Genomic DNA, 27775 nt, shown 5'->3' with positions numbered 1-27775 from the left:
CTGGGTTTGCAGTTGGCTTTTTCAGAAGGGGTGTCACCATGGCATGCTTCCATAAGGCTGGGACAGTAGCTAGGTCGAGGGATGAGTTTAGGAGATTAGCAATGATCTCCAATGAGTGGTCATCCAGTTTTTTAATGATTTTGATAGGGATGGGGTCCCTGGGGGAGCCGGATTTAATAGTTTTAAGGATTCCTTTCAGTTTATCTATTGAAAGAGCAGGCCAGGATTCCAGTACATTTTCACCCAAAAAAGTGGGTATTGAGTCTGAAAGAGGGGAAGGTTCTGAAATAGAATTTTTGCCTTAATGTCTGAGATGATTTTGTCAATTTTCTCAGAAAAAAAGCATGCTAACGCCTGGCATTGTTGTGTGTTTAATGGTGGTGCAGCAGCTGTAGTGTGTGCGCCAGCCAGTTCCTTGACTTTAGAAAAGAGAGTTTTGGGCATGTTGGTTGCTTCAACAATAGTTTTTTTTTTTTTTTTTAATTTTTATTTAAAATTTTGTTGGCACACACCATACAACAATTGTCATTTATATAAGCAGAGATCACAATGCAAAATTTAACCCAAATAATTGCTGTATAAAAAATTATAAACAAAACACACATACAAGTGGAGAACTTGAACAAGCCTTACAAATTATTAACCAAGGGATACACTTACTCTCTCTTTCCAGCAATATACAGGTTTCCAAATTTTTAATCCCAATTTTCTTGCTCTTTTACCCTTCCTGGCATATATACCTTTTTCAAGGTTAAATATCCCCAATAGCAAAGCAATCCATTGTTGTGTTGTGGGGGGGGTAGGGTCCCGCCAAGCTCTAGCAATTAATAATCTGTACACTGCCATCGCTAGGAATACAAATTCAATATTATCATCCCTATACCCCCTAACCCCTAGCATAATAACAGTTGGTGTTAGGATCTCATTTACACCAAGAGTATGCCTCATAAAATCTTCAATACCCTTTCGTAAATTATCTAATTGGGGACAGAGTGCGAAGATATGGATACTGTCTGCTGCCGGAGCATTGCAACGAAAACAAGTTGTCCCTGTAGTCGCCCCCCACTGTGCAATGCGGTCCGGTGTGTGATAGAGTTGATATACAGTTTTAAAATGCTGCGATTGAAGAAGAGCAGAACACAGCACAGAACATCCTAACTCAAGTGAATCCAAAAAACATTGACTCTGTACCCCTAGTTTCCCTGCCCATTTATCTCCAAATTTCTCAGTATCATCTTTTTTTAATTCTGCTAGGCTAGCATAAAAGAATCGTATAGAACACTCTCCCCCCTGAGCTAGGGATTCCATAAGTTTACTCTTCCGAAATCCACATTCTCCACCTTTTTTCTTACCCAGAAAACTCCTGATTTGCAAATACTTAAAAAAGTTATTTCTTGTAATGTCATATTTTCCCATCAAATCTGAAAATTGTAAGATATTCCCATCCAACCCCATCAGATCCCCTATTTTTTTAATACCTTGCATATCCCATTCCGCCATTATAGAATCAGAAAAGATCAAGGGGGGTAGTGTCCTATTACTATACATTCTAGTATACCTGTTGTATCTTCCTAGTCCACATTTCTTTGCTACTGCTATCCAGATGTTATATGCAGCTTTGACTGTTTTAAAACGTGTATGTTTATAGTAAAGGAAGTCGGCATGATTTAGAAAAGTGTTTGCGGCATCTGCCCCCATTACAATAGAGTATACCATTGTCGAAAAGGATCTAACATTCGACTCTAAATTACCTGCACCCAGCAAACCCTGAGTGAATTGTAGTACAGATGCCCAATAATATAGCCTGAAGTCCGGGACCCCCCACCCTCCACTAACCCTTGGTAACGTCATAAACTTGTAGGCCCTTCTAGTTTTCCCATATGACCATATAAATTTATTTAATATTGATTCTAACTTATTAAACCAAATTGATTCAAACAAAAGAGGAATAGTGCGAAAGAAATAAAGGAATTTAGGGAGAATAATCATTTTTATCACATTTGTACGTCCTACTAGCGTAAGCCTAAGCTTATCTATTCTGGCCAACTCTGCACTTACGTCCTTAATTAAAGGGGAAATATTCCGTCCTACCACTGTGTCCAAGTTAGATGATATCTCAACTCCTAAATACATTGCTGCAGGAACCACCCGATTATCATTATATTGAACCATTGTATTTTTAATAATTTGTGTTTTTGCGCTATTTAATTTGTACCCGGATATTCTGCCAAATTTACTAGCCTCTAACTCAACCTCCTCCATTGCTTTGGCTGGGTCTGGGGTGATTATGGCAACGTCATCTGCATACGCTAATACATTAACCTCCACTCCGTTTAATATAAGAGGAGGGATATTCGGGTTAGATTTTAAATAACGCAAAAACGGATCCATATATAATGCAAAAAGGAGGGGAGAGCTAGGACAACCTTGCCTAGTGCCTCTTTTAATTTGTACAGGTGCAGTTAAATCTCGGTTTATTTTAATTCTGGCTGTAGGTGCCTTATATAAAACCTGAATTGCCCTTATAAATTTATTGCCAAAACCATATACTTTCATTGTTTCCCACAAGTATAACCATGCGACCCTATCAAAAGCCTTCTCGGCGTCTAGGAATAAGGCTGCCAAAGGACCGCCAATAACCTCCATGGCATCAAAGCAAGTGATCACTGTTCTAACATGTGTAGTGGTGCCTTTTCCTGGGATAAATCCGTGTTGCTCTGATGTAACTAGTTTTTCTATAACGGTGGACAGCCTTGTTGCCAGAATTTTGGAATATAATTTCACGTCCGCATTCATAAGGGCGATTGGTCTATACGACCCTGGGACTGTAGGAGGCTTACCCTTTTTTAGAATGACAATAATCTCAGTGCCCCCCCAGAAATCTGGGACTGACACTTCCCTCTGTGCTTGTAAAAGAGTATCTAGTAACTCTGCTCTTATAGAAGAGAAAAATGTTTTGTAAAATTCGATTGGAATGAGATCTGGTCCTGCGGCTTTAGAGGATGGGAGTTCTAATAATGCTGATGTTACTTCCTCTAACGTTATATCGGAATCCAGCTTAGTCTGATCTTCCATTTCCAACATATCAAGCTGGATATTTCCCAGATAGTCTCTTATTTCAACACTTATTTCATCAATACCCATCCTGTTGTCACCATCATATAGGTTTGTATAGTATTCCCAAAATTCATTCCTTATACCATTAGAGTCTAATATCACATTTCCTAAATTATCTACCATGCTTTTAATATCCCCAGCGTTGGTTTTCTGCCTAGTTCTAACAGCAAGAATATGACCCACCTTCTCGCTGTATTCAAACACCTGTTCCTTTTTTGCGAAATAATTTACAGCCGTTTTATTCGTAACCATTTCAGCAATATCACTCTTTAAGACCATTATTTCTAATATTTTTTGATCCAGTGGGCTCCCCGCTATAATAAGTCTACTAAGTTCTGCCTCTGCAGCCAGAAGTGAATTCATCTGCTGTTCGGTCTTCTCTCTTTCACTCTTCCGTCGGAATGTTGTAAAACTAATCGTCTCACCTCTTATCCTTGCTTTAAAAGCATCCCAGATGTTACCACTACTTGAGCTACCCTTATTATTAAACCAGAATTCGGTTATCCATTTCTCCATATGTTTACAGTAACTCTCATCTTTTAACAATGCCCTTTCAAATGTCCATTTATAAGCTTTTCTGGTTATACCATTGAGATTCAATAACAGTAACAATGGGTTATGATCTGACATCATACGTGGTAACTTTGTAATAGATGCATTGGATAACAAAACATTAGAAATTAGGAAATAGTCTAATCTAACAGTAATTCTATGGGGTGCTGAAAAAAAAGTGTCCCCGTCACTCATTGGATTCAAATTTGCCCATACATCCGATAATGCGTTATGTGCGGCCAAATCTACTATTGCCTTATGTACCCTCTTCTTACGCCCAGTATAACCGTGATCCCTTTGAAGTTCTACGCTAGCAGGGCGATTAATATTAAAATCCCCACAACAAACGATAGGTTCCACCCAAGTTGTCAATTCCTGATCCAAAAATTCAAATATGTCCGGTTCATCGGACGTTGAGCCATAGACTGATACCAGAGTAAATCTAGCTCCTCTGAGCACTACTTCCACAATGACCCATCTTCCCCACTTGTCTGCCTTATTCCTAATCACCGTACACTCTCTCCCCCTTCCCAAAATTGCCACCCCCCGTGTTTTCGAAGTTTGTTTAGTATACGCTAATACTTCAAACCCCAACTGCCCTAACAAAAAACCTTTACCCCCCTCAACATGAGTCTCCTGGAGACAGATCAAATCTGGATTTAATGCCTTACAAAAAGCAGAGACCCTTAATCTCTTCTGGAGGTCATTAAGACCGCACACATTCATTGAAATAATTCGGCAAGTCATTAAAAAATATCAAAAATTATACCCATCCTACTCTCCCAGTTTCCTTTTTCTTTCTTTATTTCCTTGTTCCACCTTATACTTAAAAGCAGTACCAATTTTTTGCAGGAGCTCTGTATGTATGCTACTACGCATGATGTGTGCCATTTCCCCCCCCCCCCTTGTGTTCCCCCCCTTCTCCACCCCGGACTACCCCTCCCCCACCCTCCCCTACAGGCAAATAGGTCACGCATGACCTATGTGTGATCGCCAGGGAATCAGCAGTCGCCACTCCTCCCCACCTTCATACCCCCTCTATGTCAAATATCCAGCTTCATTATTCTAGTTAACGCTCCTTGTACCCCAAAACTTCGATCATGAAGGCCTTTGCTTTAATTTCAGAAAAGAAAAACTTAACCTGACTTTTGGTTACTATTTTCAACTTTGCTGGATACAATAAGTAGGCTTCTGAGCCCAGAGATTGTATACCCGGTATCAATTGCCTCAATCTCCATCTACGCTCTACCGTAGCATGACAAAAATCGGGCCTTGCAAAGAATGAAACATTGTTAAAAGTCTTTCTTGACTCAGGTTTGGCCTTATCCAGGATCAGCTGTCTTAGCAGAAAATTCCCAACAAAAATCAAAATTGCCCTTGGTTTCCCCCCCTTGGGCTCCTTCCTGCCCTCTTTTGAAAAACGGAAAGCGATGGGCTCTTTGGATTTCATGTTCCCATTGCCATGATGTTAGTTCTGGGAAAGCCCCTTTTAACAAATTTACCACAAACATTCTGATGTCCCCTCCTTCCAGTCCTTCTTCTACTCCTAGCAGTCTGATGTTATTTCGACGCTGTCTATTCTCAAAATCCTCCAGTTTCCAGTTTACATCTTCAGCCACCTTCTGATGCTCTTCCTTATAAGATTTAATCTCTCGCAGATCGTCCTCCACTTTCCCAGTTCTTTCCTCCACGTGGGCCACCCTTTCAGCCATCTCGTCCTGTCTTTGGCTTATTTTCCTCAGTTTGTTCTGGACCTTTCTTGCCTCAAGTCTAGCTCTCCTACTTTCCCCTCTAGCCTCGGATTGCATCAATTTCAGAGTGTTAAATAATAAGTCCAGAGTGACTGGGGGTTGTGTAGACTGCAAAGATCCCTGCTCTCCAATCATTGTAGCTGGGCTATCCTGCTCTAAAAAGGAAAATGTGGTAGTAGAATAATCCCAGGCTAGCTTCTTGGTAGGGTCTGTGGTGCTGCTTGCTGAAGAAGGTTTTCTTTTGGCTAAGCGCTTTTTTTGAGTGAATTTCTGGACCGGAGAGCTGCTACCTGTGTCCCCCCCAGTTGACTCATCGGAGCTCTCTCCTGTAGGAAGTGATTGTGACTGGGAGTCTTCCTCTACCGAGTAAAACCTCTCTGCTGAGGCTGCCTCAGACATAATGTGCAATTCAGTGGAGTTGGAAGCAGAAGCTGAGGATTCACCACCTGATTTGACTCCTTCTCTTTCCATGTTCAAATCTACTTCATTCACCCATAGCGAAGGCAATGCTTGTATATCAGAATCTGTTGCCAAGCCATTCACCAATCCTGTATTGCAATCAGTAGTTTGTATCAAGCAACTATCCTTGTCCGGCAACTGTGCATCCAGAGCTCTAACATCAATCAAACCATTACCGACCTTGTGCAGCGAGACATGCTTTCCTGGTTGCATATGGTTCAAAGATTGTGTAGGGTCCGAAGCGGCCACTGCACTGACCTCACCTGCCACAGCTCCTTCATTCGTCTTTCTTGCAGCGCTACCGGTGGTTGCAGGCATCGCCTCAGCCGGCTTCCCCACATCGGGTCTTTCACTTTGTTGCTTAGCAACCTCTGTCCCAGCGCCAGCGCTGGCGCCCGTTACAGCCTTCTCTCCCAATGCCGGAGTCGATCCATGAACTTCGTTGTCAAGCTCCGCTTTTCCACCAGCATCTGTAGCAGCAGACACTGGGAGGACATCAGACTTGCACCCAAACTTGCCACCGCCGCTGCTTCCGCCTGGATTCGAAGGTATGTTTGAAAAGCTCTCCGTAACTGAGGGCTGACGCATTGCACTCTCTTTTGTTTTCTTAGTATTTCCGCTCTCCTTTGCCGAAGCTACAACTAGATTCTCACCGCCCGGCTTTCTCAGGGATGATTTCTTAGGGATAGCTCCGCTTTTCTGGGCCGCATTCAATGATACTTTTGTATCCGTCTTTGTTTCCAATTTAGTATCAATCTTGGCTTTCTCTTTAACATTTTGAGCTTTGTTAGAGTCAGTTTCACAAAGCTTCCCACTTTTGTTTTCTTTGCCGTCTTTCGCATCATTTACCCGCTGTAGCCTCGGCGGCATTTTAAACCAGGATCTCATAAACAGCCTGGTGTTTGCTGTAAAATGCCTCCAAAGATTCAGAGCAACTCGTTTAGTTGCGCTTAATTCTTGAGATATAAGTCCGCTTTTCCTGTGATTCCTGTCGCATTGAAGCTGTATGGAGTACTGAAAAGTATTCTTTCCCAAGCCAGGCTCCACCATTAATTCAGCCATCCATTTACCCAGTGGCAGGGAGAAGTGAAGTGTGCGACTTACTCGCTGAAACCCTCAGCGGCCATCTTGCCTTCCAGCGGCCTTGCTTCAACAATAGTTTTTGAGACAAAAGCAGCTCTTGCTTTTGTACAGGCAGTGTGATTGGCTGACCCGGGAGTCAGCCAATGGCAGTGCGGCTCCCGGGTCAAGCCTGCGATGACGCTCTTCTCACTAGCCAATCACCACACGGCAACAGTGGTGACGCTACGCCGCACGGGCCAATCCCGTCGCGGCGTTGGTGAGGGGGCTCGGCTCTCTCGTCCAATCGGAGAGCAGCGGGCTCGTTCTCAGTCGCGTTGGTACCAGCAAGGTACGGGGCACTTCGTCGGGGGTTTACTGACCCCGGGTCGCGATGGTGAAGCTGCACACAGGTCGCTTTAGTGCGCTCTGCTCGGGGAAGGCCCACAAACCTTCGGTCTGCACATAACACGTGTCGATGAACACGGCGACCTCACAGCACGGAACAGCAGCCAGTTGGGCAGGCAATGCACAGCGCGGCACCCTCCAGCCAAACAGAGGGCCGACGGTCAGGCAAACAGCAGGGCTTCACGATCTCTTCAGCCCACAGCAGCTTCAGGGGACACAGGAGATTCTTGTGGTCCTTGGGCAACCTTTATGTTCCTGGGTTGCAGACAGGGGGCCAGCTCTTCTCAGGCCCTTGGAGATTCAAGTTGTAGACACAGCACACAGCAAAGTCTTTTTAGTTCAAGCAGGCAGGGTCACAGCACACAGCAAAGTCCCTTTCTTCTCCTCTCCTTCAGTTGGACAGCAGGATAGGTCAGCCCTTAAAGCACACAGCAAGGCAATCTTCCATCAGCTCCTTCAGCGGTCCTTCTTCTGGCAGAGGTTCCTCTTGATTGTAGAATCTAAAAATCTGTAGTCAGGGGTCCTTCTCTTATACCCCAAAAAGGCTTTGAAGTCCTTTGAAGTCTTTTGAAGTCTTTGTGCAAAGGGGGCCCTGAGCCCGGTCCAAACCAGTTCTGGGGGTCTGGGGTGTTTCTGGTTTCCTTCTTCCTCCCTGTCCCAGGGACAGAGGTGACAGTCGCCCAGCAGGAGGTGGAGCCAGCTTTGAGGTTAGGCAGGCACAGCCCTTCACTATCAGGTGCTATCTCCTCCCACTTCCCTGGCAGCAGATGCTGCCTTTCATCCACGGGGCTGGCTCAGATAACCCCCTGGGGCTCTGCAGACCCCGTCATCCTCAACCCAGACAGTCGATCCACAAACAGTCCCAGGCACACAGAAAGGTTTAGACAAGAGAACAGCCATTTTCTAAAAGTGCCATTCTCAAACACAGAATTTAAAAACAACCTTTACTAAAAGATGTGTTATTAAATTCGGAGTTCAGGGATATCTTTCACTTATGTCCCATCTTGTTCCTATGGGAAGATAGGCTGGGATCCAATGGGACCAGCCTCCCCCATGTTACTCTATGGAGCAAGATAGCCTTACAGCAGTGAGCACACAAAATGGCTGCTGCTCACTACCAGAGCATGTTACCTGCACTAGTACATGCTCTACCTTATCCATGCACTGCACGCTGCCCAGGGGGGTACCTTGAGCCTTCCATAGGGGTGACTGGTGTGCACAGACAGGGAAGGGTTAGGCCCAGCCAGTGGGGACACTGGCCAGGCGGACATGGCAGTCCACTGACTGCATACAGGCCCTGCGCTGGCAGGCCTGAGACATCAGTTTAGGCCTACTCATGTGGGTGGCGCAATCTGCGCTGCAGGCCCACTAGTAGCATCTGTCATCACCAGCCCTGGCACACACAGTGCACTTTACTAGGGACTTCATGGTGATACAAATATGCCAATCAGGTATACCCAATCAATATGACAATTTACAGAGGGAGCACTTACCCTCTGACACTGATCAGCAGTGGCAGAGGGTCCAAAGCATCTAAACCAGCAAAAACGAAATCCAGCACAGCATCAAAAAAACATGAGTCAGAGGCAAAAAGATGGGTGAAAAACCACGCCAAGGATGTCAGGTCTAACAGGCCTACTTTGGAATCTTTTTAGGGCCATTCCCCTATATGATGTAGCAACATTGACAGTATCTCTTTTTTACCATTGCTGCATCTGTTTCAAGTCTTTGATCATCCGCGCTTTGATCCATACGGTATCCTTCCTTTTTCCTTTTCCTGTAAAACATACCTGTGGAAAGCTGTTATCCTTTTATATCCTATACATATGGACTGTGCCCAATTAATCTGAGCTCAACATTCGGTTGGTTGAACTCCTGATGAAGGCAGCTTGGCTGTCGAAACGTGTGCAGAGTCTTTATTTGGAAACCACCTAATCAGAACTATATGTTCATTTCAGTATTTGCCACATCAACTGTGAAGTGCAACAGATAACGTTAGGAAGATCATATACATCAATATGATCTGCTGATTGTAGTAGGGATGTGTCAAGAATGCATGTAGTTAGAAGAACAAGTTACTTACCTTCGGTAACGATATATCTGTAAGAAACATTAGTTAGTGTTAGATTCCTTACCTTAGAATATCCCCAGGCGTCAGTCTGGATCCGGAAACTTTTGCGTAGCAGTACCCCTGCGCGTCGGTAGGCGTCGTCTGCAGGCGTCCCCTGCGGCTCCGCGTCCGTCGTCGGCGTCGTGCGCCGTGATGACGTCGCTGGAGTACATAGACGCCGCCTCCGCGCGCTGACGTCAGTTCTTTGCACACAGCTTTTCCGCGCCAGGAGACGCAGAGCCATGAGAGAACCAACACTGGTGCCATGTACAAACTAGGGCCCTGAAAGGGATGACCTTAACCCTAGGTATCAGTTCGCAGAACGGGGAGGATGGGTGGGTTCGGTAAGGAATCTAACACTAACTAATGTTTCTTACAGATATATCGTTACCGAAGGTAAGTAACTTGTTCATCTGAAAGAAACACGTTAGTGTTAGATTCCTTACCTTAGAATACATACCCCAGCAATACCAACCCCGGTGGTGGGTCTGCGAACCAATACATTCCTACACCAGAAAGTCCTGGAGGACAGAATGGCCAAAGAAGCCATCCCTCCGGACTTGACTGTCCAGGCAGTAGTGCCTCGCAAAGGTGTGCAGCGAGGCCCACGTAGCCGCCTGGCAAATGTCCTGCAAGGGGACTCCCCGGCCCAGGGCAGTAGTAGCCGCCGTGGCCCGAGTGGAATGGGCCCTCAGCCCAACAGGAGGCTCCTTCCGAGCCAAAGAGTAGCACGCTTTGATGCAGAGGACGACCCATCGAGAGATGGTTCGTTTACAAACCGCCCGTCCCTTCTTCGCACCCACGTAGCCAACAAACAGTTGGTCATCCACCCGGAACTGGCGTGTGCGATCCATGTAAAATGAAAGCGCACGTTTTGGGTCCAGACGATGGAGCCGCTCTTCATCCTTTGAAGGATGCGGAGGCGGGAAGAAGGAAGGGAGGGTGATGGACTGCCCGATGTGAAAGGCCGAAACAACCTTGGGCAGGAAAGAAGGTCTAGTCCTCAGAACCACCTTGTCAGGATGAATGGAAAGGAAAGGAGGTTGGACAGAAAGAGCCTGGAGCTCACTCACCCTCCTGGCAGAGGTGATGGCAACCAGGAAAGCCGTCTTTAAAGTCAGGAGACGGAGAGGGCAAGAATGAAGGGGCTCAAAGGGAGCACACATCAGGAAAGTTAGAACCAGGTTCAAATCCCACTGAGGCATCACAAACGGAACAGGTGGAAACATGTGAGTGATGCCTTTCAAGAATCGAGTTACAATCGGGGATTTGAACAAAGAAGGCTGATCAGGAAGCCTCAAAAAGGCTGAAAGGGCAGAAAGGTAGCCCTTGATAGTGCCCAGAGCAGAGCCCTGCTGGGCAAGAGAAAGAAGAAACAGAAGAACCTCCGAAAGAGGGGCAGAAAGAGGATCCACAGCCTTTGCTGTGCACCATGCCACAAATCTGTTCCACCGACAGGCGTATACCGACTTAGTGGAGGGACGCCTGGCTGCCAGAATAACATCACAGACTTCAGGAGGCAAGTCAAATGGCCTCAACTGCCGCCGCTCAATCTCCAAGCATGGAGGTGGAGACTGGACAGGTTCGGGTGGAGGACCGTCCCCTGCTGCTGCGACAGAAGGTCCTCCTGAAGGGGCAGGCGGATCGGGGGACCGACTGACATGCTGAGTAGCTCGGGATACCAGTACCTTCGAGCCCAGTCCGGAGCCACAAGGATAACTTGGGCCCGGTCGCGCCTGATCTTCTTCAGCACTCTGGGCAGAAGTGGTATAGGCGGAAAGGCGTATAACAGACCGCAACTCCACTCGCGCCGAAAGGCGTCGCCGTGCGAGTGCCGTCTTGGAAACTCCAACGCGCAGAACTGATGACATTGCGCGTTCTCTTCTGTGGCGAATAGATCTAACCAAGGCTCTCCCCATTGCAGAAAGATGCCTTGCGCCACGTCCGAGTTCAGACGCCATTCGTGATCCATCGAGCACCGACGGCTGAGTTCGTCCGCCCTGGCGTTCAGAGAACCTGCCAGGTGTTGAACCGTCAGAGTCACGCCCTGACGTTCCAGCCATTGCCAGAGGCGCAGAGCCTCCTGGCAAAGGGTCCACGACCCCACTCCGCCCTGTTTGTTGCAGTACCACATGGCGGTGGTGTTGTCGGTGAACACCTGCACTACACTCCCGTTGACAAAGGGGAGGAATGCCTTCAGTGCCAGACGAATCGCCCGCAGCTCCAACAGATTGATATGGAGCCGGGACTCCGCCGGAGACCAGATGCCTCTGATCTCTGCCTCTCCCAAGTGGCCACCCCAGCCCTGGAGGGACGCGTCCGTCACGACAACGTGCTCCGGTTGGGGAAGGGAGAGGGACTTGCCCCTGACCCAATCGCGGTCCGTAAGCCACCACTGCAGTTGTCTCGCAGTGCCCTCCGAGATCAAGACGTGGTCGGACAAGTTGCCCTGATGCTGGGCCCACTGAAACTTCAGGTCCCACTGCAGAGCCCGCATCCGCCACCTGGCGTGATGCACCAGAAGGATGCAGGAAGCCATCAGTCCCAGCAGCCGCAGCGTCAACCTGACCGAGACTCGGGATAGCGGCTGAAAGATGGGAATCAAAGCCTGAATATCCCGAACCCGCCGTTCCGGAGGATAAACCCGAAACTGCGCCGAGTCCAGAACCGCTCCGATGAAAAGGAGCTTTTGAGAGGGACACAGGTGTGATTTCGGCACGTTGATGGAGAACCCCAGGTCGTGCAAGAGGTCTGCCGTCATCTGAAGGTGGTGGACGACTGTCTGGGGCGAGCCCGCCTTCAACAACCAGTCGTCTAGGTAGGGGAAGACTGAAACCCCTAACCTGCGCAGATGGGCTGCGACCACCGCCATCACCTTTGTGAACACCCGTGGGGCGCTGGTAAGGCCGAAGGGGAGCACGATAAACTGAAAGTGCTCCTGGCCTACCGTGAACCGCAGGTAACGCCGGTGGGCCGGCAGGACGGGGATGTGAAAATAGGCGTCCTGCAAGTCCAACGCTACCATCCAGTCTTGCGGGTCTAGAGCAGCCAAGACCTGAGCTAACGTCAACATCTTGAACTTCTCCTTCCGGAGGAAGCCGTTGACGTTCCTTAGATCCAAGATAGGACGTAGGCCCCCCTTGTCCTTCTTGGGCACCAGAAAGTAGTGGGAGTAACAACCACGCCCTACTTCTGGCCCAGGAACGCGCTCGATGGCCCCCTTGGCCAAGAGGGCCGTAACTTCCTCCTGCAGAAGTGTCAAGTGGTCCCCCGACACACGGTGGTTCTGCGGTGGCATGGCTGGAGGAGAGGTCTCGAAGGGGAGGGAGTAGCCCCTTCGGACAATTTGCAGCACCCACCTGTCCGAAGTGATCGTGCGCCAGTGAGCGTGGTGATGGCGAACCCTGCCACCCACTGGCGTCACATGGGGCCGAAAGCACGGACTAGGAGGATTTTGGGGTAGATGCTGCGGGGGAAGGTGTGGTCTGACCCCGCCGTTGTCCCCGACCGCCACCACGGCGGTTTCCACGGCCGCCACCGCGTTGGAAGGATTGTTGCGGCGCGTGGCTGGCAGCACGTGTGGGGGCGCCCCTTCCTTGGCCACGAAAGGGACGAAACGAATCCGGTTGCTGACGCTGGGTCGAGAGACCCAAGGACTTGGCCGTGACCCTGGAGTCCTTGAAGCGTTCCAGCGCGTGGTCCGCCTTGTCACCGAACAGGTGACAGCCATCAAACGGCATGTCCATCAGGGTATTCTGGACATCAGCCGAAAAATTGGCGGATCTCAGCCAGGCGTGACGACGAATCGCCACCGTCGTAGACATAGCTCTGCCCAGCGAGTCGGTCGTATCAAGACCACACCGAATTGAATATTTCGCTGCATCTCGGCCCTCAGCCACAGCCTGACCGAGCTTTGCCCGCACCTCCATGGGGCATTCTGGCAGCAGCTCCGCGACCGTATCCCACACAGAGTGGGTGTAGCGGCCCAAGAGGCAGGCGGTGTTGCAAGACCGCAGGCCCAAACTAATGGACGAGAAGACCTTTTTGCCAAACTGGTCATACCTCTTGGATTCCCGGTCGGGCGGGGCCGACGGGAATGCGGACTGGGAGGTCGAGGCCTGGATCACCAGACTCTCAGGAGTGGGGTGGGTAGACAGGTACTTGGGGTCGTCCGGACAAGGACGGTGGCGCCTGGCCACGTTCCGATCAACAGGCGCACCTGAAGCGGGCCTGGACCATGTGCCCAACAGAACGTCAGACAAGGCTTCATTAAACGGCAGCAGAGGCTCCAGTGGGCATGACTGCGGTTTGAAGACCTCGGTGAGGATGTTAGGCCTCACGGCCGCGACGGGGAGCTCAAGGTTTAAGGCCTTGGCAGCCCTCATCAGCACCACAGAATAGGCAGCTCCCTCCACCGATGCCACGGAAGGAGGAGAGATCAAACCAGGGTTAGGGGAGTCGTCCAAACCACTGGCATCCCCCAAGTCACCTGTCCAGTCCGGGTCATACTGGCACTCGCGAGCCAGAGGGTCCTCGGACCCCTCCCAACCTTCACCGTACTCCTCATCCTCTCCGTATTCGGAGTCAATGATGAAGACCGGCTCCTCGGGGTTCATGGGCCCCATCGGCGCCGGGACCGGCGTCGAGCGACGCCCGTCCGGCGCCGCGTCCGGCGTCGGAGAAGGTAAGGGGACGGCGCCGCCCAGAGCCGGCGTCGGAACCCCACCGCCGGCCGGAACCGGCAGCGGAGAACCGGCGCCGCGCGGGGGCGGCGTCGGGGGTAACCCCGATGGCAACGGCGCCGGGGAGGCTGGAAGACCAGCCGGCGCCGATCCCGAAGGCCCCTGCGGCGCCGGGGTCGGAGCCGTCGGCGGCGCCGGGGCCGGAGCACCCGACGGCGCCGAGGCAGGGACACCCGAACCGCCAGGGCCCCCAGACGGTAGCACTGGGCCCGAAGGCGCTGTAGGCCCCGTCGGAGAAGCGAGCGCCCTCATGGCCATGAGGAACGCCTCGATCTCCTCAGGCGTCGCACCATGCCCAGGGACCGGAGGGTATGAGGCAGGCCGCGCCGGCGACTCTCGCGGAGCCGCGGGGTTGGGGTCACCCGAGCCCCCGGCCGCATCGCGCGAGCGTCGGGGGGAGTCGGGGGTACGATGACGACGCCCCGACTTCTTGTGCTTCTTACCTGACGAGGATGACGAGTGGCGTCGACTTCCGGAGCGCCCGGCGTGGCTCCGCGACCGCTCCCTCGAACGCTCTCTCGACCTCCGGCCGGACCGGGACCGCTCCCGGTCCCGACGTGGGGCCGACACCCGGAGCTCCAGTAGCTTGCGGGACCGCTCCCGCCTAGCCTTGTTGGTAAGGGCCCGGCAGTCGACGCAGGAGTCCACGTCGTGGTCGGGGCCCAGACACCGGAGGCAGAGGCGGTGATGGTCTGTGACCGACATCGTGCGCTCACAGCCATCGCAATTCTTAAATCCTGGCATCCTATCAGGCACAATAGAGAAAAAAGACAATCGAAAAACTTGGTCAAAGACCGGAGTACTGCTCTTCAGATCTGCGTCCACTGGCGCGGAAAAAAGAAGAACTGACGTCAGCGCGCGGAGGCGGCGTCTATGTACTCCAGCGACGTCATCACGGCGCACGACGCCGACGACGGACGCGGAGCCGCAGGGGACGCCTGCAGACGACGCCTACCGACGCGCAGGGGTACTGCTACGCAAAAGTTTCCGGATCCAGACTGACGCCTGGGGATATTCTAAGGTAAGGAATCTAACACTAACGTGTTTCTTTCAGATTGTGGGTTATGTGTCAGTCTTTGTAGGACTTTTTTGTGTGTTTTTTTATTTACATAATATGTTTCACATGCACAAATAAGATTATGTCAAATTGAATAAATATATTTTTATACTTTTCTAATCATTAGTGTCACTATTGGTTTTTCTATACACATGTTTTGAAAGATCCTTTTGAAGTAGCCCTAGAACATTTACATTCATGTAATTCCCTGTCTATGTGTACTTCTTATCCTTCTCAGGGGGGCACTTTTTCTTTGCAATTGTTGAACCCACCGGGACCACATCCTCCACCACTAAAGCTGGAGACGGTATGCGTCGATCGTCATCAAGGCGACGCCGAGCCGACGTCGGAGACCTTTGAAAAGACCCCAACTGGCGGAGTGGAGGAAGCATCGGGGACCTCCGAAAAGGCTTCGACCTTCCGAGTCAAGCCGGCGACCTCCGAAAAGTTCTCAACCCCTCGAGTGGAGCCGGCATCGGCGACCTCCAAAGAGGCCTAGACTCCTCGAGTCAAGCCGGCATTGGCGACCTCCGAAAACGATTTGACTCCTCGAGACGAGCTGACGACCTCCGAAAAGGTCTGGACTCCTCGAGTCAAACTGGCGACCTCCGAAGAGGCCTCGACCCTTCGAGTGGAGCAGGCGTGGGCGACCCCCGAAAAGGCCTCGACTCGAGCTGGCGTTGGTGACCTCCGAAAAGGTCCAGACTGTCCGAGTCGAGCCGGCGTCAGCGACCTCCCAAAAGGCCTCGACCCCTCGTAGTCGGACTGGCGTAGACTCATCATACCCTGAGGGGGAGAGAGTACGCCGAAGCGGTGTTGTGCATCGTGCCGCAGGCACCTCCAGCAATGCTGCAGGGAGCCTCGGAAGGCTGTACGACAGCGGTATGGAAGGGCTAAACGTCGTGGGATGCCCCTCCAGGCCGTGTCCCGACATTGCAATGACTCTGGTGTCAGAGTCAGGGCACTAGGTTGAAGCTGAGGGAAAACCCGCCGGTGGTGTCCCAACAGGACTCCCTACCCCTCTATGGGGCCTGGAGGCGCGCCAGTGAGGCGGGAAAATGCTTACCTGAGGTAGGCGACTGACGGCGATGCGATGGCGCCGGAACCAGCCCCGCCACGTGGACGACTCCGCTGGAGAAGGAGACCTGCATCGCGAGGGGTCCGTTTGGGGCATCCCGGCAGACAGCAGCTCCATGCTGCAAACGTCACACTCCACGGAGCTCTTCCAAGCACCATAAAGAGAGTTTGTGAGGGTCCGTCGCAGGCATCTGTCGCGAGCAGGACTGGCAGGCCTTACAAAAAAATTATTGGAACCAGATTGGCAAAACTACATAGACCAATTCGACATATGCCTCTTCCAAGAGACCTGGGCCTTGGAACCATTATTTAAAGTGGGCTATCGAACATTCATCATTGCAGCAACTCACTTTAATAAAGGCAGACGTTCTGCCGGGCTTTTAATCTGGATTAGGAACCAAATAGACGCTAAAATAGTTGATATATTGATCGACTCACGTGATCTTCAGGGATTACTTTTAAAATTTCCCAATAAATCTACCTTCCTACTTTTTAATATATATATAAGACCACATGACCGATCAAAAGAAACTCCGCTAATTACACAACTAGCTGGGATTTCTGAACTTACTACCAATGATGGCCCTATTCTCATTGGTGGCGATTTTAATTGTTGTTACGAACCCATTCGGGGTATGGTAACAATAACCGAGGAAGAAGATCAAGCATTAGGTATCCCACAGCTAAGTACTGAAAAATTAACAAGGTGTACAGTCTCAGCACTCCAGATCTTTAATTTTACTATAGAAAAAGGTCTTCGGGCGTGTAATGGTAGATGTCCATCTGATATCGAGTGGAAAAATACTTTTACTCGGGGACAGGCGCTTTTACCAATAGACTATATAATGATAAGCGCTACACATTGGGCTAGGTGATTGATTTTAGAGTAGAGGAAAGGAGGGAAAGTGACCACTTTCCCCTATGTCTATCGTTAGAAGCCAAACACTTTCAGGCCCAGATTAGCCTAGGTACACAGAGGCTACAGCCTATGTTGTGTAATAATAGGCGGGCCGTTAGATGGCCGACAATTCTAAAGAAAATTGAACCACTGACCTCCATTTATAATATTTTTAGTGACCTTTCATCTTTTTTTCTTTCTAATGATGACTTAACCCCTATTTTATTTACTCAAATCCACTCTATGTCAGTGGAAAAAAATCGAACCCTTTCTCACTAGAGCAGCAATGGGAAAACTTTCTCCCAAGAATAAATTAAAACTAGTTAACTGGTTCAATGAAGTTTGTAAAATAGCCAAAAAACACTTAATCAAAACACTGCGATCTAAAGAACCAGCTCTAATTAGGCACGCAAGGAATAACTATAGCCGGACCTTAAGGATAGAACGTAAACGCTGGGAGGATGCTGGCTGGGAAGATCTGTTAGCCGCAGCAAGGGCAACAGATCATCCACTATTTTGGTGGATCATTGCAAATGGCACAAAGTTTAGTAAGCCAGCTCATGACTATTATTTGGCAACCCACTACCTGGTTCAAACATTTTCCACACTTATATGCATATGAGGACTCGATATCAAACCAGAATTTAGGTATAATTTTGGGTTCTTAGAATCCGAGGATATTGTTCCATTACATTTTGCAATTGCCGAAACTAAACAGGCTATAGTATCAATTAAGGCATTGAAAGCCCCAGGGCCTGATAACAACCCGGGGGATCTTTTTTAGACACAACCCAGATGTATGGGCTCCGTACCTGAATTTATTGTGTAACGCAATATGTAGTGGTCAGCTCATCCCTGCTTCATGGAAGGGGGTGGTGATTGTCCCTATACATAAGAAGGGTTGTGGAGACAATCCCGCCAACTACAGGCTGATTAGCCTGATATATATAACCCAAAAAATATATTCTAAGCAGATCCGGGAAAGGCTAAATGACTGCCTAACAGATAATGATATACTGTCCCCTTACCAGGCTGGGTTCAGAAAAAGAATCAGCACCATAGATCAGGTGTTCAGGCTCCTAATCATTGCCTGGAAATATACTAAATTAAGATTCGGTAGCTTGTACATGGCCTTTATTGATTTTAAGGCTGCATTTGACCTAGTACCAAGATCTGCTGTGGGTAAATCTGCTAAAACAAGGTGTTCCAGAAAACATTCTGGTACAATTGATAAGACTCCACGAAAATAATTATGCAAAAGTTCGCTGGGGAACAGGTGCGAACTAACCCATGAGATCCCGGTGAGGAGAGGTGTGTGTGTCAGGGGTGTGTGTCCTGGCGCCAACCCTGTTCCTCCTTTATATTAATGACATGGTAGACTCCTTACTGAATTCAAAACACGATTCGCCCAAGTTAGGTGATTCCCACGTGTGCGCCCTTACTTTTGCCGACGATACTATTCTGCTTTCGCAAACTCCTATGGGGCTCCAGAATCTCCTTAACAAGCGGGTTGACTACTGCACAGAAAAGGGTCTCGAAATAAATCCTTCAAAAAGGATTTTACTTTTTTTTACAGAGGTATTACTTCCCCGGATCCCCGTTAGGACGCGGAAAAGAAGAAAACTGATGTCAGCCCACCAGGAGGGACTTATACGGCTCCATTGACATCACTTCAGTGGCCGACGTCAGGACGGAGACGGACGACGCCGCCTCCCGGAGTGCAGAGGTATTGCTGGGGAAAAAAGATTTTTCGTATCCAGTCTGACGCCTGAGGAGACCTTCTAAGTTAAGGAATCTGCGGCTAGATGTCTCTATCAGATAAAGAAAAGTAAACACCAAGCTCCCCTGGAAGATAGATCAGGAAGTTTGACCCCATCGTTAAATGAACAGCAAATCTGACATGGTAAGAACAAGATTTAAAGCCTTTTCACAGAATGCAAGCACTGGTGGAAGAGTACAATAAACAGGGTATGCTCCACAGGAGGGAAAAACTCAAGCTGGACAGCCTAAAACAAGTAAAGCCAGCAAATGGAAAGCAATCAAATGTGAGTTAAAAAGCCAATGGTAAGCATAAGGCGGAATGCATTCCCAAGGAATCTTTCTGAATGCCCCCAAGATGTCTTTAGCAAACAATAGGCTTCGTCCTAAAAATGTATGCAAGTCCTTTTTAGGTCTCGCCTGACCCAGCGCATGCGCTGATCTTGCAAGACTTTTAGTAAGGGCTTTAAAAAATGCTGCCATGGCCAGCCTAGAGTGCATGTGCGCAGGCACGCGCTTTGCGTGCCTCTCTCCGCGCTTCAATTCCCTTTTCACTTTTGCTATAATCGCGGCACACGCGCTTTACTTTTAAATGGTAAAAGTAAAGTGTGGATGCCGCGATTATAGCAAAAGTAAAGAAATAGAAAAAATCATCTATTTCTTTACTTTTGCTATAATCGTGGCACCCACGCTTTCCTTTTAACATTAATAGTAAAGCGCGGGTGCCGCGATTATAGCAAAAGTAAAGAAATAGGTGTATTTTTCTATTTCTTTACTTTTGCTATAATCGCGCTATAAACATCTGAAGGAGTGGTGCTACGCTTGCCTAATCTCAAATTAGGTAAGCTCCAGAAATGAGCAGATGCTAAGGGACTACACCAGTTAAGCTTGGTTGTCTAACTGAAAATAAAAACACATTGCAAGACCATTTTATCTACGACGGGCTTGGCAAATGGGCAACCTCCGTTTTTATGATGACACAAACTATATTTAGACAGGATTTATCACCCACAAATGACGGTTCTTTATGTCCATTTTAAGGTACATGCTGTCCCTCTTAGGAATGTGTAAAGAATTAGATGGGATCATATGTGCATTCAGGTTTATGACTCTGCCCTAAAAAGACATTAGAGACAAGATCTAATTTCCTGCTTTTCTGTCTTTTGTATAGAAAGTTTAGAACTCCACAGTTGTTCTGTGTGGAGGCATTTTAATATCAGATGTGTACGCCTTTTACATTCAGCTGAACAAAAGAAACTGAGACCATAGTTTTGCAGTGGCATCATTTATCCAATGTGTACTGGATTCTAGCAAAAGATATTTGAGGTCCTAATGAGAATGGCAATTTTGATAGGCCTTTTACCTCAATCTCTGTGATTATTCATAAATGTTTTTATAATCTATCAAATTCGCATTACTGCTTTGTGATGAGTTTCATTAAAATAAGGAGACTGATTTAATGATCAGATAGACTATCAAAACATTCGTTTTTAGCGCAGAATCTATAGATACATTCAAACTCTACAGTCTGGTGAGATAGGGACAGTCTGTAGTGTAAACCCCAAACTATACAACATGGATTGATATTCTAACAGATTTTCGATATATAGGTTAAAAACAAAGGCATTCAAATCTTTCTGTGAATACGTACTTTAGAAAGCTTTACGAAACACAGAGTAAACTGATAAATTGTCAATTAATTTTTAAACAAAACTAGTGGAGCCTTTTGTGATGATGAATACTTACTCTTGAACGATATAGTGCTTTAGAATTTTCTGTGTCTGCATCACTGGTTTGGAGGTCAGCCCCAACATATGGGATGAATGTTTCTGGATCAGATAATAAGCTGTGACATTAACAAAAGGTGGGGATGAAAACACATGAATTATTCTGTGATCAGCATGCAATTGCAAGACTTATTTACACACAAAATATTCCAGTTTCTCAAACTTTTGATTATCATTTAGTAGTTGCCCGCACATGCTTAACAGAGTTCCTTTTACACCATAAATTTTCATAGCAACATACTTTTAATAACGTAGTGTTAGAACTAGATTGATCGAACAAAGCTTTCATCAAAGGTAAACTAAGGAAATTCTTCACAGAGCAATTACACTACACTAAACAAACAATACTAGAATAGTCATGTTAGTCTAACCAAGGATGAAAAAAGTCACCAGAAATAAGTTGTCCCTTGGGTAGTACTAAAATCATGCTTCATGAAATACTGCAAATGTTTTCTTTATATGGTTCTACAGAGGATAATACAGCAGGTAATTCAAATCTGACTGTATTTCCACTGTCACTGAGTGCACTAGATCATCACACTTGAGTATTTTAATATGTTTAGTATGGTGTAGTGCTATAGGCACTTCCATGTATTGGGACCACGTGATAACCTTTGACTATCATTGTTTTAATAGATCCCATGTGTTTTTATTCATTCTATCTTGAATGTATGACATCTGCACTTGCATCTTCCCTTGGTATTTCATTTCTTGTCTCCTTAACACCTTGGCTGCTGTGACTTTTCCCCTCCTGTGCTGAACTTGCTTGAATACTATAGTTTCATGACGAGCTGAGCTCGTCATAAGCACAGCTCAACCGTGCCTCAGGACGAGCTGAGCTCGTCATGAGCATCGAAAGGGTTAAAGCTACAGAGTATGAGTGTTTCAAACCAGCCTTGCTTGGAACAGAATGTGTGAAATGTACTTTTCTGTCTCAGTGTAGTGTTATAGGCAGTGATGCCAAAATGTGCATTTTGTTGTACATTGGGAAGTTTTATGAAGTTTTCATTATTGGCTTTGACATACCCTCATGCCATATTGAACCCTGACTCCTAAGTTTTGCACACATAACCAGGCCACCAGGTTACTCACGGTTAATCAGGTTATTCGCGTTTAAGATTGTTTTTCTCTTTGAAGGGTGTTTTTGTACTTTTTGAAATATATTGTACTTTCTTAAACCAGTACAAGATAAGGGAAAGGCAGAAGAATATGTGACAAATCGTTTGCCTTTGGAATGCTTGTGGAGATTGGTCAACTATGGGAAGCTTCCTTGGCGCAGAGGAGGTCTCCTCTGAAACTTCTAGTGCATTGAGAATAATATAAAACTGGGGTCGCTTCACTTGGAAAGTCTGGACGGACGTGTCCACTCAGTGTTGCATTTCCCGGCTTGAGAAGTCTCTTGGACCCAGGATTGTCATTTGGGAGCCTCCAGTCTTATGTGGACTAAGATTAAGCTTTTGCAGCCAGTGAGGTTTTTTTTGATTATCGATATTGTAATGTGTGAGTGTCTCTGTGTACACATTAAGGTATTCAGTAGGTCGTATTTATTGACATTCATTTTTATGTGTGTTATAATCATCTGATGTATTCTATGTATATATTTTTGGTTTCCATGCTTTCATTTGACAGGGTGTATTTCTTGCGTTTCATTACTTCCATTTAATAGTGCCTATTTTTTGCAGTGGACGTCCAGTATTACCATTATTATTACTTGCTTATGTTATATTTCTCTTGCATTTGATTTATGAATGTTCCATTATTATATTCTGCTTATGTTTTGCACCACTATTCTTATTTGATTTGTAAGTGCTCACTGTCATGCATTTAACGGTTGCATTTGATTACTTGTGTTTTATTATTATATATATATATATATATATATATATATATATATATATATATATATATATATATATATATACACACACACACTCTCTCTCTCCTCTGGCTGTGTTCCTGCCTCCCTGCAGCTAGGTCACATCTCCCCCATTCTAAAAAACCCCACCGCTGACCCTAATGACATGAACAATCTACGCCCTATCTCTAACCTTCCCTTCCTCTCTAAAGCCCTTGATAAAATGTGTCCTGTCTCAGTTAGACAACCATATCTTCTCCTTCACTCTCCTCGACGCTTTCCAATCCGGTTTCAGAAAAGGATGCAGCACTGAAAAAGCTATGCTCAATATTACGGATGACATTCATCGCTCTCTTGACAAAGGTGAATCCTCACTACTAATCCTCCTTGATCTCTCGGCTGCCTTTGATACGGTACACCATCCCACCCTACTTAACACCCTTAAAGATCGCCTTGGTTTTGAAGGCACTGTACTCAAATGGTTCTCCTCGTTCCTCCAAAATACATCACAACAAATTAAGCTCAGTCACTGCCTATCCAAACCACAACCTGTCTCACTCGGGGTCCCTCAAGGGTCTAGCCGCTGTCCAACCCTATTCAATCTTTTTATGGAACCACTCACCCTCATTCTCAAACAAGCCAAAATCAGCTACCACCTCTAAGCCAACGATACTCAACTATACTACAAGATTAAATCCCACAATGACATCCTTCACCTCAATGACATGCTGATTAAAGTCCAAAACTGGTTCCATCTTAATCATCTCAAACGTAAACCTAAAAAAACAAAATCATCCATTTCACTCCCAAAAACAATTCCCTGCCAATTCAACTTTGGATCAGTGATATCAATGCACTTAATTGCTCCCTCTCCACCTCCAATTCTGTCAAATCCCTAGGTATCCGCATTGATCAAAATCTTACTCTCATCCCCCACATTAAAAATGCAGCAATAAGTGCTCTTTTCACCCTACACCACCTCAAAAAAGTTAAACCTTTCATCCCAGGAGATGATTTCAAAATCGTTGTCCAAACTCTTGTCCTATCCAGGATTGACTATGGTAATGCCACTCTGGCTGGCACCCCTAAAGTCTACGTTGCACCGATTAAATCTGTCCTCAACCTAGCTGCCAGACTTATTTCTGACTGTAAACAATTTGACCACATCTCTCCTGTCCTCAAAAACCTAAACTGGCTCCCTATTGAAGGTCGATCCATCTACAAGATTGCTTGCATCACGCATAAAGCCCTTCACCAAAACACCCCCTCTTACCTTTCAAGTAAACTACAAAAAGCAGGGTGCTCTAGGTCTCTGAGGAGCACAAACTTCCTTGTTCTTATCCCTCCTAAACTTAAATGTACATTCTCTGGTAATGCCCCGACGATCTGGAACTCAATCCATAAAGACCTTATGTTAGACCGGACATCATTGGCCTGAGTCTCTCCTCCATTTTTTTCAGTTTGCCTCCTCTGTTTACGATGTTTTTGCTGGTATATTGCTTTGGGCACTGTGCCACTGCTGATCAGTGCCACAGTGCAAGTGCTCCCTATGTGAAATTACTGTATTGATTGAATTCCATGTTTGGCTTATTTGATTTACTTTCAGTCCCTAGTCTAGTGCACCAGGAGTGCCAGGGCTTGTAAATACAAATGCTGCTCGTGGGCTTCCAGCACATGTTGTGCCACCCACAAGAGCGGCCTAGTAAAAGTATGCCTAAAGGTCTGCCATTGCTAGACCTACGTGCAGTCTGGTACTGTCACGCAGACTGCGCAAGTACACCTACTTGCCAGTGCCTGAACCTTCCCTTAACTTCCTGTTAGTCACCCCTATGGTAGGCCCGAGGGCAGGGTACATTGTAAGTATAAGGTAGGACAAGCCTGACCAAGTTGGCATGTCCTAATAGTGAATTACAGCCATATTCGTTTTTCACTATTGTAAGGTTACCTGCTCTCCATAAGTTATAATGGGCTGCCGGGGTTATTCTAGTTTTCAGATTGCCTATGTGCAGGGGCATAGTGAACCCTCCCCCACCCCTTTCTTTAGGATCTACAGCAATGTGAAGTTCTCGATGGGCCTCTTCTGACTGCAACTCAGCAGACAAAGGCTCAGCTCATAATGTGAAAAGGTGGGTGAGTAAATAAGTGAAGGAATGTGTAAATGGCTGGATGGATTAGTGAAAGGATGAATGAAAGGGTGAATGGATAGATAATGAAAGAAAGGATGGATAGATGAGTGGAAGTATGGACGAGAGAAAAGGCAAATAGATGGATGTATGGGTGGAAGGGTATATGGATGGGTAAAAGGGTGGATAGGTGTGTGAAAGGATGTTATGTTATGTTATAAAACATTTTATTACGCGCTCTGCTACTACAGAGTATCCTGGCGCGATATGTAAGCACTAAACTGACCCAATCCAAAAAGAAAGAAACAGAGAACTAAATACTGAGATTAAAAAGATGGGTTTTTAGCCCTTTCTTAAATCCTGCCAATGTAGTTGATGATCTCAGAAAAAGCGGCAAGGCATTCCAGGCCCGTGCTGTTTGGACAGAAATTGACTGACCACCCAGTCTCGCATATCTGACTTTAGGCATAGACATCAGACGGAGATTGGCCGATCGAAGAGCACGATGAGGAGCGTAAAAGGAAAACCTCTTGTGCAAGTATTGAGGGCCTTGCTGATGCAGGGCCCGAAAGGCCAGAACCAATGATTTGAACATAATGTGATGTGCCACTGGGAGCCAGTGGAGCTCTCGAAGATGGGCACGTGCACTAGTTCTTCGTGGAAGATGGAACAGAAGTCGCACGGCCGCGTTCTAAATGATCTGCATTCGCTTTATAAGGTATTTAGGGAGACCACTGTAGAGAGCATTGGCATAATCGAGCCTTGACAGGATCAGAACACGCAAAACAGTCTCCTTCGCCTCCCTGTGGAGAAGTGGAAGGAATCTCTTGAGTGACTTGAGGGTCGCAAAACAGGTCGCAGTAAGTTTTTTTAGATGAGCTTCAAACTTAAGATCCTGTCCAAACCAGACCCCCAGGTTTTTGGCCGGGCCTCCGTGATAGCTAGGACATGCAAAATCAGTCGGCCAAATAAGCTCCCTAAAATTGGCCGGAAAATTGCCATAGAATAGTAGCTCTGACTTGTCCACGTTGCATTTGAGCTGGGCTGAGACAAGCCATCGGAAAACATGGGTCAAACAAGAACAGACAGCCTGAGCGTCTAAGCAGTCCTTAGGCCAGGTGAACAACAGCTGCGTGTCATCAGCGTATGACATTATTTTGGCTCCCCACTGCTCAGCCAGATAGATCAACGGGGTCATATAAACGTTGAACAGCAGTGGGCTTAGCGTCGAGCCCTGTGGTACCCCGGTGGTGAGCTTCTTGGGTGATGAGGCAAATGGGGGCAACCATACTTGCTGCGACCGCTCAGACAGAAACGAAGACAGCCAGGCCAGAACCGCACCCGACAGCCCCACCTCTGCCAGCCTAGTCAACAACTGGGCATGGGGTACCGTGTCGAAGGCGGCAGATAAGTCTAGCAAAACCAGGACCGCTCTGCCGCCTCCGTCGAGACACTCCCTAATGGCCTCTGAAACTTCCACCAGAGCCGTTTCAGTGCTGAAAGCAGCCCTGAACCCCGATTGAGCCGGGTGCAGGGCCTGAGAAGACTCAATGACACTATTCAATTGCCTAAAAACGACTTTTTCAGTCACTTTCGCTAGTGCCGGGAGCAGTGATATCGGACGATAGCTGGAGGTAGCCAGGGGTCCAGGCCGGGTTTCTTCAACAGAGGAAGAAGCTTCGCCTGTTTCCAACAGAGAGGCACTGAGGCAGAAGCCAGCGACATGTTAACAACCTGGGTAACCTCCTGATACACCAGGCTAGCCGCTCCCCCCAAAACCCTAGCAGGGCACGGGTCAGAGGGTGAACCAGACTTAAGCGACTCCAAAATGGCCAGCACATCAGCTTGCTGAGCAGGCTCAAAGGTGGAAAATTGGCTAACATGTTGCTTCACATCCATATCAATGATAGGTGGTGAAAGCAGAAGGGGACCACCAGAGTTTAAGAGCTCCTCTTGAATTTTTTTGATCTTATTATCAAAAAAACATGACAGTTCCTCACACCACAAATCGGAGGCCGGGAGAGCTGGGGAGGCAGCACATGGAGAGAGGAAGCTCTGAACAATGGCAAAGACTTCTCTGCCATTGTTATCCGCCTTCTCAATCCTTCCTGAAAAGTAGCTACTTTTAGCAGCCTTGATTTCAGCATAATATACCTTCTGCGCCCTCCGCAGCTTGCTCTTAAGTTCAGGGCAGAACTCAAGGCGCCAGGCTCGCTCCAGCTTTTTGCACCCTAATTTGAGTTCTCTAAGAGCATGGGAGAACCAGGGTTTGGAGGGAGACGACCTCGTCCGCCTGCTACCACTCTTATTAGTATGTAGAACGGCACTTTGTTCAACCCAAGCGTTAAATGATTCCACCGCAGAATCAAGATTTAATGGCAGGGTCGGCCGGTTAGACATAAGAGAGTCCGAAAAGGTAGACAAATTTATTCGCTGGGCATGAGCTTGAGAGGCAGAAAATTCCTTCGGCCCTTTTGAATTTATGGGCCAGGTGAACAGAATTAAGGCATGGTCCGACCAAATGAACCGCCTAGGGGGTAGCATAGTGATCTCAAAGTTAGAACAGACCAGGTCTAACCAATGGCCAGCCGCATGGGTGGGGAAGTTCACCCATTGTGTAAGATGCGCCAACGAAAAGACTTCTGCCAAGCCGATAGTTTCCGGTAAATCCACCGCGTCCATATGAATATTAAAATCCCCCAGAAGAAGATAGAGAGAATTTAAGGGCGCGGGGGACAATGACCTCCTCAATATTACCAGCAAAACAACCCGCATAGCTAGGGGGGTGGTAAAGCAGAGTACCTCCCAGGGTGAAATGAGGGGAGAGGACCACGGCGAAGTGTAACATTTCAGTCTCGCCAAGTAGTTCGGGCGGTTCGCTCACCACTGTCCAGTGGTCTCGGTAAATTACTGCCAAACCGCCACCCCTACCCTTCGGTCGATCCATCCTGGTGATCCTGAAGCCGCGTGGTATAGCAAGTTCAACCACCGGCATACAGGACTCAGAAAGCCAAGTTTCAGT

General features: G+C 47.5%; 1 protein-coding gene across 3 annotated transcripts in view; it reads right to left on the bottom strand.

The window, feature by feature from the left end:
* Positions 1-27775, bottom strand: part of LOC147706848 (exportin-5-like) — a 1626836-nt gene that overhangs the window by 856554 nt on the left and 742507 nt on the right. For all 3 annotated transcript variants that reach the window (XM_086926008.1, XM_086926006.1, XM_086926007.1), the window contains one exon: positions 20735-20834. In XM_086926008.1, coding sequence (XP_086782134.1) covers positions 20735-20834 — 100 coding nt within the window. The remainder of the gene's footprint in view (positions 1-20734; positions 20835-27775) is intronic.

Source organism: Lissotriton vulgaris, chromosome 6, assembly GCF_964263255.1.
Source record: "Lissotriton vulgaris chromosome 6, aLisVul1.2, whole genome shotgun sequence".
In the NCBI taxonomy this organism is placed as follows: Eukaryota; Metazoa; Chordata; class Amphibia; order Caudata; family Salamandridae; genus Lissotriton; species Lissotriton vulgaris.
This window is presented reverse-complemented; position numbering and strand designations above follow the sequence as displayed.